This window comes from Neolamprologus brichardi, chromosome 15, assembly GCF_056152115.1.
Source record: "Neolamprologus brichardi isolate AB-2024 chromosome 15, ASM5615211v1, whole genome shotgun sequence".
Lineage (NCBI taxonomy): Eukaryota > Metazoa > Chordata > Actinopteri > Cichliformes > Cichlidae > Neolamprologus > Neolamprologus brichardi.
This window is the reverse complement of record NC_142118.1, coordinates 24,700,067-24,717,945: the sequence shown is the minus strand read 5'-3', so window position 1 is coordinate 24,717,945 and position 17,879 is coordinate 24,700,067. Positions and strand designations below refer to the sequence as shown.

The window sequence follows — 17,879 nt, the reverse complement described above, 5'->3', positions numbered from 1 at the left end:
ACCGGAAGTTACATATTAGTAAACCTTGTGGAGCCGCTGTTGATAGCAGGTGGCTAACTAACGGAGTGATGACGGAGTTTGTTTGTTTGTTTTTCGGCGTGTGGAAGTAAACAACATGACGGCTAAACGTAAACCCGACGCGACGGTTCCGGCGGAGGAGAGCGACCAGCTGCTGATCCGCCCGCTGTGAGTTTACGGCAACTTCAGCTTCTTTCTGTGTGCGGGCTCCCCCTCCTCACAGAACTACATTCAGAAAATCACTCATTCAGGGTTCATAAATAAACTATAAAACGCGTTAAACACACAACTTAAAGAGGTCCGCGGAAGTTTCCAGTGAAGCGCTTTGATTCAGGACTCATTTAACAACACTTATAATCTGAAAAGATCTCCCTGCCAGCTTCGACACAGCTGATAATTAAATATAAGGTCGTCTGTCAGTGCATATTTAATCTTATGAGTGTAGTCATGTGACTCCAATTCTTTCAGGGTTTTGCTCTTTTACAAATAAAAATTGACTGATTTTTGAATGGAGTTTGGTTTAAAGTGAGTTTGAGCTGGATGTTGGGGTGAGGTGTGGTTTGTGGTTTCAGTGTGTGTCTGTGTGCAGGGGGGCCGGTCAGGAGGTGGGACGGTCCTGCATCATCCTGGAGTTCAAAGGAAGAAAGATCATGGTGAGATAGTGAATATGAACCTTCCAGCTATGAACGTGAAGCCTCAGTGTGTGTAAAGGTCTGTGTCTCTTTGTGTGTGTGTGTGTGTCAGCTGGACTGTGGGATCCATCCTGGTCTGGAGGGGATGGACGCTCTGCCCTACATTGACCTGATTGACCCAGCTGAGATCGACCTGCTGCTCATCAGCCAGTGAGTTCACAGCCTCCGAGTGGTCACATGACTGCCTGCAGCATGAAGATGCTGATGTACTGCAGATGTTTGTGCTGACTCTTCCTCCCTCCATCAGCTTCCACCTGGACCACTGCGGCGCTCTGCCCTGGTTCCTGCAGAAGACCAGCTTTAAAGGTCGGACGTTCATGACGCACGCCACCAAAGCCATCTACCGGTGGTTGCTGTCCGACTACGTCAAAGTCAGGTGAGACTCGCCGGTAGACACGTTGACTCTGAGAATGTTTTTAACGGTTTAATAAGAGTGTGGGCGAATGCTGGTGAGCCTCACTTTTGGGTTACCTGCACACGAGCAAAGGTCAGTGTCAGGTCAGTGATAAGCAGCTTTAAATTAAAATAACAAGACATCCAAAGGAGGGTTATTTTAAACTGGAGTAATGCAAAGCTGCTGTAGGAGTTGTGAAGCAGAGGTAAGTGCTGTTTGCCGTCAAAGACGCTGCTGATGAGTTGTTTAGAATCTTTGACGCTTGATTGTCTGAATCGTGTCTGCAGTAACATCTCAGCTGACGACATGCTGTACACGGAGACCGACCTGGAGGACAGCATGGAAAAGATCGAGACCATCAACTTCCACGAGGTGAAGGAGGTGGCTGGCATTAAGTTCTGGTGTTACCACGCCGGCCATGTCCTCGGAGCCGCCATGTTCATGATCGAGATCGCCGGCGTCAAGGTGAGTTCTTCAGACATTGATCCAGCCTCCTCTGAGTGTTTGCGCCTCTGTGGGCGTGTTGCTACATGTACACACTCAGAGTTTTTATGGACATTTAGTTGCAGTTTAAAAACTACAGTTCAGATTCTTTGACCTTTTTTTAATCACTGCAGCTTGTTAAGAAATAAAGATGCTGCAAGAACTGAAAATAAAGGTGAAATAAGTTCCTGTGACTTCATGTGAATACGATGAGGGCGAGGCTGTCTTAGACACATGATCAGTGGGGTGATGCTTTGTCGCGTCGCAGTCGGGTTTTTCTGCGTTAAACAGCAGAGAAAATGGGCTGGTGTGTTCCAAAACTATTGTCTCTCCAGAGGGACCACCTCAGACAGGCACTTTGTTTTTGTGAATGAGTGAGTTTACTGAGGACAGCATGGCCACAGCTGCTAATCGCGCATGGTGTGTGTGTGTGTGTGTGTGTGTGTGTAGCTGTTGTACACAGGTGATTTCTCCCGTCAGGAGGACAGACACCTGATGGCAGCAGAGATCCCAAGCGTGAAGCCGGACATCCTCATCACAGTGAGTGATTCTGAAATCAGAAATCAACTGTTCAAAGTTTATGGCAGCTTTGCATGATCCGTCGTTCATAATAATCCTCCTTTATCTGATTCTGGGCTGGTTTGTCCTCTTTTAGCTACGCCCAGTTTAAGCCTAATTTCTCCTGATTGGCTGCCTCACAGAATCCACATATGGGTGGAGCATCTCAGTGACATCATCCAGATCCAAGAGTAGAAAAAAACCTGATATTTTAGAGCAGCCTGAACTTCACAGGGATCAATTTACCATTCTGAGGTCATCGTTAGAAACATCGACCACAAAAACGTGACAGGAAACAGAGTAAAACCATGAATGAGGTGTAACCGCCGCAAATGTCTGTAAGATCTGACATCTCCACATGATCCCGGTGAAAAGGTGAAACCTGGAGCACCAAACACCTGCTGTTACTACGTCATGTGACCGCTAATCTTGATGCAACTGTGATGAATCAGCGAGCCAAGCATGCTCAGTAATGTTTCCTGCTCTGCGTTCAGGAGTCGACCTATGGCACTCACATCCACGAGAAGCGTGAGGAGAGGGAGGCTCGTTTCTGCAACACCGTCCACGACATTGTGAACAGGGAGGGCCGCTGCCTGATCCCTGTCTTCGCCCTGGGACGGGCTCAGGAGCTGCTCCTCATCCTCGGTGAGGTCTTCTCTCGGTCTCCTCTGCCCATGAGCCCGGCTCCGACCCTACTGACCTCTGATCTGCTCGTGTTTTTGACCCAGACGAGTACTGGCAGAACCACCCGGAGCTCCACGACATCCCTATCTACTACGCCTCTTCTCTGGCCAGGAAGTGCATGGCTGTGTACCAGACCTACATCAACGCCATGAACGACAAGATCCGCAAGGCTATCAACATCAACAACCCCTTCGTCTTCAAGCACATCAGCAACCTCAAGGTCAGTGAATGCGGTCCGTGGGTTGTCAGTTGGCTCATATCATTATACATGCAGTATTTTTACATGTGTGTGTTTCAGAGCATGGACCACTTCGATGACATCGGTCCCAGCGTGGTAATGGCATCTCCTGGTATGATGCAGAGCGGCCTGTCCAGAGAGCTGTTTGAGAGCTGGTGCACCGACCGCAGGAATGGCGTCATCATCGCCGGATACTGCGTGGAGGGGACGCTCGCCAAGGTGAGGTCAGCTCGGACTATTTTAACTGTGTAGTCAGGAAACTGCCCTGAAGGACAAACCTGAGTGAGCCTGCTTCTGAGGCTTTTCCAACATTTTCCTGTTTCTGAGCGGAAAATGTTTCCTGGGAGTCTGATTTCCTTTTGGGGGAGTGGCAGAAAGCCCAGACCTGCAGATCTGCTCTGATTTAAACCGTCTGTGTCAGGGTTTAGGCATTAATAATAAGGCAACAGTGCCCCCATCAGGCCAGAGTGCAAATGACATCATCATTTAAAGCCTTCAAAGAGCCGAGTTTCTCTCCTGATCCCTTCGAGGTCTAACGGTTTGTCTGCGTTTCTCAGCATATCATGACAGAGCCCGACGAGATCACCACCATGTCGGGTCAGAAGCTTCCTCTGAAGATGTCGGTGGACTACATCTCCTTCTCAGCTCACACAGACTACCAACAGACCAGCGAGTTCATCAGAGCTCTCAAACCTCCTCATGTGGTAATCAGATTTATTCACTCACTCTCTGCTTCTCAGTAAACAGATGACAGCGTTTCAAAAGTGCTAAAATTGTAGCAGCTGTATAATTGTTAATCTCGACTCAGTCCAATCGCTCAGCAGAGCAGAGATTATTTAATGACAGTAAGACGTCTGTGCGCTGTGGACCTTCGCATGCAGCTTCAGTCCTGGACCTGGAGTTTTTCTTTGTTCCTCTACTGACTGAAACTGTGCACAGCACTCTGTCTGATGTCGGGAACAGGTGAGTTTAGTTTAACGTGTGCTGATCCTGGGTCTGCAGATTCTCGTCCACGGCGAGCAGAACGAGATGGCGCGTCTGAAGGCGGCGTTGATCCGCGAGTACGAGGACAACGACGAGGTCCACATCGAGGTGCACAACCCGAGGAACACCGAGGCCGTCACGCTCAACTTCAGAGGAGAGAAACTGGCCAAGGTCCTCCTGAAAACCATCCGCAGCTTTAAGCGTGTCTCGTTTCACCTTCTGCCACCTTAACTCCCAGCATCCTCTGCTGCAGGTGATGGGCTCCCTTGCCGACCAGAAGTGTATTCAGGGTCAGCGGGTCTCTGGGATTCTCGTCAAACGAAACTTCAACTATCACATCCTGGCGCCCTCCGACCTCTCCAGTCAGTAACTCAGTTTATCTGCACTAATTATTCCAGCCTGATGCTGGTCCCTGAATGCATCGCCTGTTGTGTTTGGGTTCCCCTGTTGTTTCCTGACATTTGTGCTCTCTGTACAGACTACACTGACCTGTCGATGGGCATGGTGACTCAGACGCAGGCCATCCCATACACCGGACCCATCTCACTGCTGGTCAGCCAGCTGAGAAACCTCGCAGGTAAGAAAGCAGCAAACCTCACCTGGACTCACCTGACTCGGGTCATCCAGAGTAAAACTTAAGCTGGCTCCTCCCATTACATGAAGTTGTGTGAGGCGATGAATTAGAAATATTTAACAGGATCTTTGATTGTGAATTTTTCTGCATGTCAGACTTGATGATACGTGGGCTTAAAAATGTTCATGTTACAGTTTCTGAAGGTGTTTCACCTCCATCAAGACGTTTACAGAGAATGATGGAGACAATGTCTTTACAATACAAAGCAGAGCATTCATGAGCTGCTCTTTGTGTTTCAGGCGATGTGGAGCAGGTGGAGGGAACCGAGAAAATCACCGTGAGAATCTTTAAGAGCATCACGATGGTTCATGAAGCCAGCATGGTGCTGCTAGAGGTCAGACACACACACATACACTACAGCCCATGTGAGCAGAGGTGCTGTGATTTCCTACAGCCTTTGTTGTTCATGAATGCAGTTTCAGTGCTCTGTCTGAAACAAAATGTTCAGATTTATTTCAAACAGGAACTCACTGATTGGAGGAAAATTAATTTTGCTTCATACTTAAGCAGCTGTTGAAGTTTTTTTTAATTTCAGATCTTTTGTTTCTTTGTTGTAAATTTGTTTTTTTTGGGTTTTTTTTAAAGTGTTACATATCCAGAATTTTACCAATTAGTTCACTAATGTCTGTTTCATTTCGCCATCATTGAAGTAAGTAAGTGTTTCTTCTTGATTTGTTTCCTCCTCAGTGGGTCGCCAATCCGCTCAATGACATGTACGCTGACGCCGTTGCCACTGTCATCCTCGAGGTCCAGTCCAACCCCAACGCCCAGAAGTGTCAGTAAACACAGCACGGCAACTTGAAGTGCGATGTTTGGGGACAGTGCAGAATCTGTAACATCTGTGTGTTTGTGTGTTTCAGTTGTGGAGGGGAAGAAGGAAAGTTTCGACATGGACGTGTTTGTGGAGAGGCTTGCGCTCATGCTGCAGTGAGTCGCTGCCACACACAGACATGCGCACACACAAACACCACACACACCGACACACACAGACCCAAGAAATGATTTCATTTCTAACTTAGCATTTTCAAAATTTTCAAAGTAAAAGTCCCCAAGTGGTAGACTAACTTGTGTTGTGTTGCAGCGACATGTTTGGGGATGACTGCGTGAATTTCAAAGATGGTAAAAACCTCACCGTGACCGTGGACGGTGTCACGGCGTCAGTAGACCCAGAGACCAGAGTGAGTATGAGGAGTGGGCAGAGACAGACCTTCTGACAGAACACAAAACTCTGACCGTTACCACAGGGGGCTGTGCAGTTTAAGCTGCATTAAGGTCATGTGACATAAATCTGGTGTTAAGGATCATTTTGTTTTAAATCCTCAGACTTCCTGTTACAGGAACCCGATCTGTTCATGAAAAACCTGAAAGTATGGGTACTTCCTGTTCCCGCTGCAGGGCTTTATGTTAAGTTTAAACCTCAAAGCATGTAAATAAGAGACGGCGCCTCTGAGATGTCATTGGCTGAAGTTCTGTCAGGCTGCACTCACACAGAGAAATTACCTGACCTTCACGCGACTGAGATCAGCTCTGATCAGTCATTATTACATCATGACGGCATAAAAGTTGTTGGGTTGAGTTGACAGTTGCATGCCCTCTGTTCATGATGACACAGATTAACTGATAAATCAGGGAACATCAAAAGTCTGTGTCCATCTGAAAACCGAAATTCACTTTAACTTCATACATTCAGAGATGTGAAACAGATTCTTCCACAGATAACAAACACAGATCCTCGCCAACCTTGCTTTCATATAGGAACACACCCAGTTAGCCACCACTGGAGTCCCCAGTTGTAAAGACTAGTTAGTTGCACTCAGACCGATTGCAACTCATTGACAAACTGGCTTTCTGCTAAATCTGATGCTGATCATTTGTAAACCTTAAGCAGTCTGTGTGATTGCAGTGACTCTGACCTCCCAGCAGGCAGCTGTGCAGTTTCCATGAGACTGAAAGTCAGCTGCTGAACAGGAAAAAAACTTCAGTGCAACTAAATTTTTTATTTTCTCTGGAGTCCAAAATGTGTGAGGAATTGGGGGAGATGTGTAGCACACACGTGATTTTCCTGTCTGTGTTCAGACAGCAGTACCGAGTGAATGCTTCACGATACCGTGATACACAAAATATCCCTGTAAAGCCCACCTTCTCTCATTTCAAAAGTCCCTTGAATTTTCTTTCTAACACACACAGTAACATTTAAAGAGCGCCTGTAAGGTAAGTAAAGGGCTAAACTGAACTCAGACTTGCTCAAGCTTATTTTCTCATAGATTACTATAGATTGCTACTGAGCTTAACTTACAGTTGCTTCCTGGTTATGAAATTAATAGTTTCACACATGTTATTTATGCAAGTATGTTGTTTGTTTCTGTAGCAAATGATGTAATACCCTTTATTTGACCTCTGTGTGTTACTCTGCAGTTGGTGTCATGCGCAGAGGACGAGACTCTAAGGGAGATGATAGAAGTTGCTGTCCATCGGCTCCATGATGCCCTAAGCCCCGCTTTCTGACAGGCCACAGTGATGTCACAGGGGATGTTTTTGTGTTTCCAGGAGATGCTTTTGTACCGATTTCCTGTAAAAATGAATGCTTCTTTTTTTATGTGTAATATAAACTTCAGTTGAGTTTCTCAGTCTGATGTTTCCTTTAGATCATCAAAGCCTCCGATGGCTGCTTTAAAAAGGTTTACACTTATTTCAGTCATGCTGGCTTATTCTGGACACAAAGCATCATCTCCAATGGTGTTCTGCAGATCTGTTAGCTGTAGCTTCACAGCCTCAGACACTGACTGTATGTAACAGATGGACATTTGTAGACCACATTTGAACAAGAGGGTGGAGTGCTAGGTGATCAGCTATTACACAGGCACAGATACCTGCTAATTAGTGCAGTATTATCTTCAACACACAAACAGTACAGAGTCTTAGAAATGTCTTCATTTTTTAATCCAAAAGCAGAATTTTCTAACATGAAATGATATATTAAATCCGACACCACTTCAGTGATGTGACAGTAAACAACATGTAGATACAGCAGAGCATCGTCTGCACAGAAGAGCACATGAAATTAAAAACACTGGCTCTATTGCATCAGGATACCAGAGAAGGAGAGGAACTCACTGCTGACGGATTTACGGGGAGTTCAGCTTTGGTGTTTGAACCTGGTTTGTTTTATGCAAGCAAAGGTCCTGCTTTTCTTTAGAAAATTAGAACAATATTCATTTTAAATGTTTTGTTTTATTTCCACATTATTTTCCCCAGGTTTTTTTTCTTTCTAAAAGTCTTGTAGACTTTGTGAAACTCTTGAAGGTGAGCATTAAACTTTGCCTTACAAAACAGTAGAAAAAAATATTCAGAAAACCATAATCTCTAATTTTTCCAATCCTGAATCTGAGATGCATGAAGTGCTTTAAAAAACAAAACAAAACAAAAAGCCCAAAACAAACAAAAACACATCAGCTTAATTTAAACGATTAAAATGAGGCTCCAAACACAAACAGTCCAAAGGGCTTTGCAGGAGGATAAAATATTTTACGTTCATATATTTACAGAGGCTCAGCACGTTGAGCAAGGCACGAACACTGACAGGTTTGATTCCCGGAGCTGCTGAGTTGCTTCACTGAACAGGACGGGTTGTTTTAGAGCAGGGCATCTCCAGGCCTCGAGGGCCGATGTGCTGCAAGATTTAGATATCACCCTTGGTCAACACACCTGAATCACATGATTAGTTCGTTACCAAGTCTCTGGAGAACTTCAGGAAATGTTGAGGAGGTAAATATAGCCAGTTGAATCAGCTGTGTTGGCTCAAGGACACATCTAAAACCTGCAGGACACCAGCCCTCGAGGCCTGGAGTTGCCCACCTGTTTTAGAGGAACACAAAGAACTGGCGTGAAAGACTAAAGTGCAAAACATCGGGAAGGAAAATGAACAGATACAAAAGCTCCGATGCCTATACTGAAGCCCTGCCCCCAATGACACCATTATTGAATACCAAGTGAAATCGAGACATGAACGCGTAAGGAGGTCGTTTACTGAGGTCAACGGTCAGGGGAGCAGGAGTCTCTTTTAGACACTGAGGAGGCGCCCCCTGCTGGTCACTGCTGCAGGTTTAAGGCACTACGGTGTTTTTATACTGTAATAAGGACATTTTGTCCACTGATAGTGAATAACGATATAAATCAAAGCATGTTATCTGAAGATTTCTTTGTTTTACTTTTTGAGTTTACTTTCTGTTGTACGTAGAATTTAGATTCATTGAAACAACTGATCCCAGACCCTGCAGTTCCTCTATCATCCAATAGAGGCGCCAGCAGGCTACCATGTTTTTTATATCAGTATCTAAAACATATTTTCGGGGCTACGTCCATCTTGTATACGTCTGTGGTCTGAGTGCCAGCTGTTGAGGCTTTTGTCTTACAGAGTATGACACTCTGCAGTCTGGAACGGATCCTGACGAAGATGCAGCTGAAGGTGGAGCCGGGATTTCGTTGTACATGTACAATGGCAAAGAGCTATTCTATTCTATGAAGGTGGAGGCGCTCGCCGCCTCAGCACTGTGTCTCCTTGCTGTCGATCTGATGCTGCCTCTGCAGCCTGAACACCTTCGCCTTCTCACTGCGGCTCATCTTCTCTGTCAGGTCCTCAAAGGAGCGCCGGGTTGCCCCTGCCGGACGTCCGAACGCCTCCTCAAGGGATGCCTCCTCCAGGTGGGAGTCTGAGCTGGGGTCCTCTTGAATGGTGGCCATGCGGGGGCTGTCCAGAGGAGGTGGGCTTTGGGCTGGGTCGGCGCCAGTCTGCTCGGGGCCACTGGGATGAAAGCGAAGGGGGCCGGAGGAGAATGTTGGAGATTTGAAGATCCGAACGGAGGCCGAATCCAGGCTGCTCAGGAGCTCGGCATTCTGGGAAAACAGAGAGACGCGTGTGAGAGCATGTCCGAGAATTGAATTTGAAAACCTTCTTTACTCAGATATTTGTGCTCACGCTCGGGAACAGGAGTGACTTGGTGGTCTGCTCGTACTGCCTATCGAGTTTCCGGTCCTGAAACCAAAGAAGTGCGACAAAATTCAGACTTCAAAGGCGACCCGAACCCTCCAGCCCCCCACAGATGCAATCACAGACGCCACTCACCACACAGTGCACCAGGATGCTGAAAGGAACCCAGAACAGCAGCGAGAACGCCACCACTGAGCCCACGATGTTATCAGCCAGAAACTTCCAGAACGTGTTGATGTCCAGCTTATCGATGAAGTCCCACAGACGCTCCACCACGTCCTGCACCTGCTTCATGCATTTTCCCTGCAGACACAGGAAATAGTCATCACTTCTTGTCGCCTTCAGTGTAAAAGCCCTGAATATTTAGCGATGGTCTCACCGCTCCATCGCAGAAACCCACGGTGCAGGGTTTGCCCTTCCTGAGAAAAAGGAAACCGCCTGATATGTCCTGATAGGGGGTGCAGACACCGCCGCTGCTCCGACAACAGACTTTACAGGAAGCGTTGGTTTCTGAGAGGAACAAAGGCAGAAACAACGGCTTTAGCTGCAGCATGAAACAGACTGAAACACCCTCCAGGAGAAAAACAAAATGCAGAGTTTGAGAGAAGAAGCATCGCACGAGTAACTGCAGCTGTGATTCTCTGCAGTCAGCTGGGGTTTTTTTTTAAAGTTTATTTTGTAATAGAAAAAAAAGGATATTGTATTCATAAATGAACACTGGTCAATGTGTGATAACATCTTGCAACAAACTGATGCAGTCTCCTTAATTTAGAATTAATGTATTAAGAATACAGTGGCTAAGAGGGACGTCACCATGCTGCCTGATGGCTTTTTATGCATGTACCTAAATAGTGATCACATAAGTAGTACGCAAAAGGTGAAAGACAAGTCTCGTGCCGTGAAGGGACATTTAAATTCATACCTGCACTTTCAGACTCATGATATGAAGCATCATCGCTATTTTTTTTATTTTTGCAAAAGGGATCAATGCCAACGCCATTGCCATCTTGATTAAACCGCATCCTCTTCCTCCTCATCTTCTAAACTGAAGTCCGTATAAATGTGCTCATTTATTCCTGATATTGGGGCTTATTGTCAGCAGGTTAGACATGTGACAATGAGCTAACTGAAAAACAACAGCTCATTATAACGTAACATTATACTAGATACTACTAGATAACGCTGAGGTAAACAGCCTTCCTGCTATCAGCGTACACTCACTACAGAGAAAACTCAGGGGTATAAACCTAAGTTTAAATTGTTTGCAAATTGAGAGCGTCGTACCATTACAGGCGCAGGGCTGTAGCTTCAGGACGGCTTGACAGAAGGGGATACACTCTCCATTCAAACACTCGCCACTGTCCAAACACGCTGTCTTATCTGGAGCATTTTCTGGAGGAGGACACTCGCTGCTGTTTCCTGTCAACACACAACACTTTATATTACACTATCAGCGTTTCCACCTGCAGCCATTTATCCAACCTCACTCTCTGCTTCGTCTGCTATTAGTTCAAAAACATTTATTTTATTAAGATAATTAGAAGAAGTTTTCATTGTGATGACTAAAATAAGACAACTACGTATTATTAAACTGAGGATTGCAAAAGATTAGAAAGCATTTAGATTCATTGAAACGACTGATCCCAGACCCTGCAGTTCCTCTATCGTCCAATAGAGGCTCCAGCAGGCTCCCATGTTACATTGTTCAACTTTACAGCAGAAATAATAATAATAATAATAATAATAATAATAATAGCAATAATAATAATTTTAAAAAATCTGCAGTCGTCTGACGCTGTCAATTGAAAGTGTTGCGTGGTAACCGGAGCTCACCTGTGCAGTATGAGTGTCCTTTACAGGTGGCATCGATGGGCTCCTGACAGACCGCTCCTTTGGCCTCGAAACTGCACTCCCTGCAGCAGGCGCTGTTCCTGTCACTGAACACAGACAGCAGGGGTGAGCCGAGAGCACCGCCGCAGGAGAACCACCTCACCTGTTAGGTGTATCTCTGACCTGCACTGAGCATCGGCCTTCAGCCTGCAGTTGGGCGTGCAGCAGAGGTCTGAATTGATGTGCAGCAGTCCTGGGTCGCACTCCTCGCCCTGCTCCACCCGGGAGTTCCCGCACACATTGATCTTCCTCTCTTTAAAGCAGGATGGTGCCTTCAACCTGAGACGCTTCACGATGGAGCGCTTACTGCAGTCAGAGAACATCTGGAAGCACACGAGAGGCAAACACAGACTGTAATTCTGCAGAGGTTCACTGTCGCTTCAACTCATAATCAATGCAGGGCTCGCAAAATCGCTAGCCCGACGTCCCGGGGCTAGCGATTTTTCCAGTCGGGCTACCAAAATCTAACTCAGCCCTGCCCGTCGGGCTATCATAAGAAGGAAAATATACGTCTGCGCTTTTACATTCTTTCGCCAATGTAGCTGAGTAATTATGTCATTGGCATCGATGAGTCACTATCAATATGTGACATATTGAAATCGCGTTTGAATTTGCGCTTGCTTTTTGCTTTCACTTTCATTTTGCGATCGCGCAAACGGTGTGTAGAGAGCTGCAGCACTGATTGGTGAGTGACGATTAATTGCGCACCAATTCCTCTGACATCGTCTTATCACTCATTGGCTTACTATTCAAACGCGACAAGTGAAATCTCTCGCAGAAAGCTTAAACATGTGAGAGGTTGAGTGCGCAAAGAATCGCTGACCGTTATGTGAGTGCGTGTGTAAAAGCAGCAGGATTTAAGCTGGTATTTTAGTTCTGCTCAGCCAAATAAGACAGGTCAGGGTGAAGAAGGGGCAGCCAAAGAAAAGCCTACCACAAAACGGAAAAATTATGACAAATCAGACTATGAGGCAAAAAGAAAGCGCAGGTTTTTTGGTTTCATGGACAAAAGAATTTCTGTGGCTGGAATATGACGAGCTAAATAACATGATGTTCTGCCAGGTGTGTTGTGAGTTTCATTTGATTTCTGAGTCGACAAGCGCCTTTGTTACTGGGACCAGTAATTTTAAGAAAGACCCCATCAGGACCCATGAGAAATGCAAGAAATGCATTATTGCCCAGTCTGCAGTATCTTTCCCAGAACAAACAGCAATTGCAAAAAACATACTAAAAATAAACCAAGCACAACAAGAACTCCTGAAAAAGCTGTTTAGAACAGCGTGCTTACTTCTTACCCGTGACTTCAGTGGAAATTTCAGATTCATGTTCTATACAGTTCTTACAAGTTCATAGAAATTTCTGTTCAATTTGAACCAAGTATTTGAGTTGATGGTTGTAATTTTTATACAGTTGTTGTGATTTGTATTTTAACAATTTTTTTGATTATTTTTTGTTTCCGTTACAATATTATACTTTAATGTATAATATTGTAATGGAAACAAAACATAAAAAAAATTGCTTTATTTTTTTATTCGGGCTACCAAAAACAGAAGAATGCCTGCCCGAAGGGCTACCAGAGATTTTGAAATTTTGCAAGCCTTGCAATGTGTAAAGAGGCGCTAATAAACATGCAGGTGGAACAGTGAGTTTAAAGACTGAAATCCTGGATTCAGCATTTTGCACCTTGTTGTTGACGTGGTCTCCGCTCACGGCGATGGGATACATGACATACTTCCCACCCTGGTCCTCTCGGGGGGCACACTCCGGTTTGTCCGGGTCGTGCTCTGCGCCGAAGTTATGGCCGAGTTCATGGGTTGTCACCAGGTCCGCTTCCTGTGGAGACAATGACGAACAATTCCTGTGTCACACACACACACTCAAACAATTTGAAAGGAGCAGGCATTAACCAATCAGAACGCCCGGTTCATTTCCACCTTGGTCAGGATGGTCTTGCCGTAGTTCTTGGTGCTGGTGAGGCCAGTGTTCAGGTAGATCACTCCCTGCTCATTCAAGGTTGAAGGACTAGCTGTGGTGGAAGGAGACAACAACGCGAGTCACACTTCCACCTCCATCTACCAGTGACTCTGGGGGCGGAGCCACGGGACTCACCTTTGGAGCAGAGGCCTCCAGCAATGTCGGCTTTAGACGGGGCGACGTAGGCAAGCCCTAGAGTGCCCTCGTCAAAGTCCTGATAGGTAAAGAGATGAGCGAGGCAGACGTTGGAGGCTTTCCCCGCGATGTCCACACTGAACTGCTGCGAGAGGATGGCAAGCAGAGACCTCAGAGAGCTGACCGATCCAATGCATCCGACACACTCCACATCACAGCCTGCTCTACTCACACTAAGCTGTTTCTTTTCAAATTAAATGTCGTTTTCACAAAAAACCTGTGTTCACAGACCTAAATCTTAAACCTGTTTCTCTGAATCTGAATATGGACACTGTTACTTGGTGGCGTGGCAGTGTCAGCTTCCTGTGATTACCTCTAGCAGCTTCTTCACATCCCAAACGTCTCTGCCCTCCACTGGACTTCCCTTCATGTTGAAATGAGTTTTTCCGGGATCCACAGGAGTCGGATACTTCTTGATGATGATCTGATGGCAGGAACGCGGTGTCACGTTAAAAATCACAGCTTCCGAATTTAAACACAAACAGGAAGCGGAACAGAGCATGCTCACCTGATCGATCTGGACGCCGTACCCGCTGAACCCATCGCCCCATGACGTGTTTCTGTAGATGTCGTCGACACGGTCAATCAGCTCAATCTGAAACACATTTGGGAGGGGGCAGGGTTCAGTGTCAGTGGATGGGAGAGGCTGGGGTGATGGATGTACAGGTGGTACCGACCAGGTAGTTGAGGGTGGTGCTCTCCTCGTCGCGGCCCATGTGTTTGTAAAAGCGATGGTCGGCTACCAGCAGCAGAGGACACGAGTTCTTCTTGTGGTCGTGCACGTGACGCTTCACTCTGAACGCCGACTCTAAACAAGAAACCACCGAAACACGTCAGACAATATTATTTATGCATTTGAAACTGAAAGCTCTTTTTTTATTTGTTATTATTTATGAGTGTTTGAATGTGTCAAATATTAAAATATATGATTTTACAGTAAAATCTCTCTTCTCTTTTTTTCCCTACCTTAAAAATATTTTTTCAGCTTTTGTATTTTTTCATTTAAAGCTCGAACTTTTCATTCGGTTGGAATGGCGAGCTCTTTTTTGTTTCTTTTGTTTAAACAGCTTTTACTTTGTGATTTTTTTTCGCATTAAAAGTCTTTTTTCTGATTGAATTCCTGTTTGTGTCGCTCGCTCTGTACTCAGTTCAGATGAAGGTGTTTCACTGGGCACGTTTGTGCTGAGCAGTGACAAGAAGTTCTCGCATTCTCTGTGGTTAACGCAGTTCCTGTGTCACCTGGGCGTGGTCACTTTGGGTCAGTGTGAGCTTTACCCTCAAACAGGAAGCAGTCGCAGTGCTAAGTTCAGGTGAGGAGCTCGCTTCTCACCTTCTTCCTCCTTTTCCTCCATCACAGCTGCTCTCACGCTGTCAGGGAGCAGGTCACTGGGGTCAGAGGTCACGTAGCCGCAGACCGAAGGCTGCTGCAGGCGGCTGATGTTGCGGATGTCTTCCGAGCGATAGATTAGGAGGCGACTGCCAGAGGGCCCCGATGTGAACCTCCAAAGAGGCTGAAGAGAGCAGATGAAGGTTTAGGGACCGATCACTCAGCAGGCGTTTACTCCAAGTCTCAGGTGTTTACCTCGACATTGTACTCGGCCTCATCAGTCAGGATGTGAGCGGAGAACTCGTCATCTTCGATGTGCGCCTGAACACGGGAGTTCTCCTCCCCTACAACACAAAAACTCATTAAAGGAGCAGTTACTCCATACTAATCCTTTCAGCTGAAGGTCACCGCACACATTCCACACGTGTGTTTGAAGTACTTTGGACCAGCCCGACAACATCTACAAGAAGCCTGATAAGGCCTTGTGAACCTTCTCAAGGACATCTGGAATTTTTTTTTAAATTACTCTGCAAGCTTTACAAGAAACCATGAAGTAGAATTCTCAAAACTCAGAGGACCCCAAAAACCTCCACGAGAGACTCTAAAACCTTCTGTGGACACGTGAAATCCCCACATGGACTCTAAAAACCCCATAAGAACACCTAAAATCTCCATGAGAACTCTTTAATCCATTCAAGGAGCCCAAATATCCCTACAAGAAACCAAAAAAACCTCTACAAGGACCTTAAAAGCCTCCATCAAGACGAATACAAAAAACAAAAACAAAACAAAACAAAAAAAAAAAACACCAGAAGGACCCCCAAAGACCTCCACAAAGGCTCTGCTAAAACAGTTTACCGATGACGTGTCCGGTGAAGTAGTTGTGCCTGTTGACCGGGTAGGTCGACTCTTGGCCGTCCTCGCTGATGACCACGGCTCTGAAGTCGCTGGTGAAGAGCTCATCATTGGTCCTCAAGTAGAGTCTGAAATGCCTGTAGACACGAGGAGGAGATGTTCAGATTTTACAAATCAAAGATTTTAAAATGGCACAGAGATGGATGGACACCGCCATCTTACCTTTGCAGGGCGCTGAAGCTGATCAGCTTCTCCACATGCGTCTGAGTCTGGACGTCACGGCGGCGGACGGAGTGCGTCTGCAGGCTGGAGAGAGGCAGCACATCAAAGTCATCCAGCATCGCTGTGAGAGACACTGCAGAGGGAATGCAGACCTGCCTGTTAGCATTGAAAATCCTGTGAAATACTTCAGCTCCACCACACGCCAACACGTGACCAAACTCAACACATCAGTTAATAATTAACACAAATGAAATGCTGCAGACTTTATATTTAATAGAAATGCAAGTTTTTCATCCACTTTTTCCTTTTATGAAAAAAAAAAGTTTGTAACAACAAAAGAAGTTAAAATATTAAACTTCAGGACTCTGCACTTTTTATCGTCTCATTTCTTGTCAAACGATGACGTCACGATTAGAAACCAGTGACATATGCCAACATCGTTATGGCACAGCATTATTCTTAGGTTTTGCTTTTTCTTTCTTAAAAGTCACAATTAACTCCCTACACTTCTCTTCTTATTATGACTTTTTTATTTTTAAGTTCATGTATTGTGATTTTTTTTATAATAGTTATATATCTCTGGTCAAAATGTTAACTTTTAATCTCATTTGACTTGATTTTCATTTAATAAACTACTATCATGATCCAGTTGAATAATCCTTCACTCAGCCATTTATTTAATTATCTGTGATTTTTATGCGAATTAAACTTTTGTTTGACATGAGCGGTCCTCCATACCTTCTGCCTCAAACATGAAGTTTTCCGGCGGAAAGGCGGCTCTCACAAAGGACACATTTACGATTAAATTCAGTTTTAAACACTCACTGAAGTCCTGCTCCGTCGTGTCCGGGGGGACGGCGGCCTTCGTGAAAGCGGCTAAAAAGGCGAAAAGCAGCCACATGTTGAACCGTCGGGGCGGACTGAATGAAGACCTTCCGCCGCTCGCTTCAACGTCCTAGCATCAGATTAAACTCCAACCGCAGCTCAGACACAAACTTAAGCTTTAAAGCTCATCTCTGGACCGACCTCACTAAATCTCACCCCACTCGAGTCTTTGTTGTGTTTGGAAACGGGCAGAACAAACGCCCCCACTCTGCCGAACCAGGAAGTCAGAAAACGTCCGAGTGAAGCTACCGAGAGCCGAGGAAGCAGGGCGGAAGTAGGCCCGAGGGCTTTCACAGTAAAAGCAAGGGATTTTAAGGGTACAATTAAAAAAGTATTAATTCGATTAATAATCAATACTGTTGAAAAAAAAACGCACGGTAGCTAATAGTCAATATTTCAATAAATTTTAATGATGGAAATCCTTTAGACTGGAGGGGGAGTGCTGTCATCTTAACTTTAAAACTAAAACAAGTAAAAAAGTTCATTTTAAAGTAATAAATATAATACAACATTTAATTAATTTAATAAAATTAACTTGATGAATAAATAACAAATAAAAGTATACAATTTAAATTTAAAATACAAATAGTAATGTATACATACAAATGTGTTTCTAATTAATAAATAATCAACTGTTCTTAATTTTGTTTAGTGGGTTGTCTGTGTTGTATAGCCCTCTTTGCTATTCTTTTAATAGCAAAGCAATAATCAAACCTTCAGTTGTTTTAGAAATGTTTCACAAAGAAAAGCGTTAACGGTGTGTTCACCGGTGTGTTTACCCGCACATGTTTTATTTTGGAAATCCGTCAGGCGTTTGTGTTTGTTTTGTTGTAAGCTTTGCGCGCGAGTCCAACAAAAA

At 45.2% G+C, this 17,879-nt stretch overlaps 2 protein-coding genes across 4 annotated transcripts; one reads left to right on the top strand and one right to left on the bottom strand.

Annotated features, from left to right (window-relative positions):
* cpsf3 (cleavage and polyadenylation specific factor 3) lies at nt 1-7,309 on the top strand. The gene is made up of 18 exons (XM_006793441.3): nt 1-186; nt 608-671; nt 763-860; nt 958-1,086; nt 1,392-1,569; nt 2,038-2,127; nt 2,640-2,790; nt 2,874-3,049; nt 3,128-3,286; nt 3,625-3,771; nt 4,070-4,222; nt 4,305-4,413; nt 4,530-4,628; nt 4,925-5,019; nt 5,373-5,460; nt 5,546-5,612; nt 5,767-5,863; nt 7,101-7,309. Exons 1-18 carry the CDS (start codon nt 116-118, stop codon nt 7,188-7,190), a joined length of 2,061 nt encoding a protein of 686 aa, XP_006793504.1. The 5' UTR covers nt 1-115; the 3' UTR covers nt 7,191-7,309.
* A 292-nt stretch (nt 7,310-7,601) lies between these two features.
* Nucleotides 7,602-17,273, bottom strand: adam17b (ADAM metallopeptidase domain 17b). Of its 3 annotated transcripts, none has more exons than XM_006793440.3 (18): nt 16,961-17,273; nt 16,136-16,268; nt 15,917-16,050; nt 15,314-15,402; nt 15,062-15,242; nt 14,409-14,539; nt 14,240-14,326; nt 14,045-14,155; nt 13,672-13,816; nt 13,497-13,588; nt 13,246-13,395; nt 11,686-11,885; nt 11,506-11,609; nt 10,957-11,091; nt 10,052-10,182; nt 9,808-9,975; nt 9,661-9,717; nt 7,602-9,578 (listed from the first exon to the last, which is right to left on the bottom strand). In XM_006793440.3, exons 1-18 carry the CDS (start codon nt 17,034-17,036, stop codon nt 9,228-9,230), a joined length of 2,475 nt encoding a protein of 824 aa, XP_006793503.2. In that variant the 5' UTR covers nt 17,037-17,273; the 3' UTR covers nt 7,602-9,227. The 3 variants fall into 3 exon arrangements, with proteins under 3 accessions (XP_006793503.2, XP_035764867.2, XP_087708687.1); XM_035908974.2 differs by having other exon boundaries at nt 13,672-13,813; XM_087852561.1 differs by having other exon boundaries at nt 14,045-14,326.
* Between the last annotated feature and the right edge of the window lie 606 nt (nt 17,274-17,879).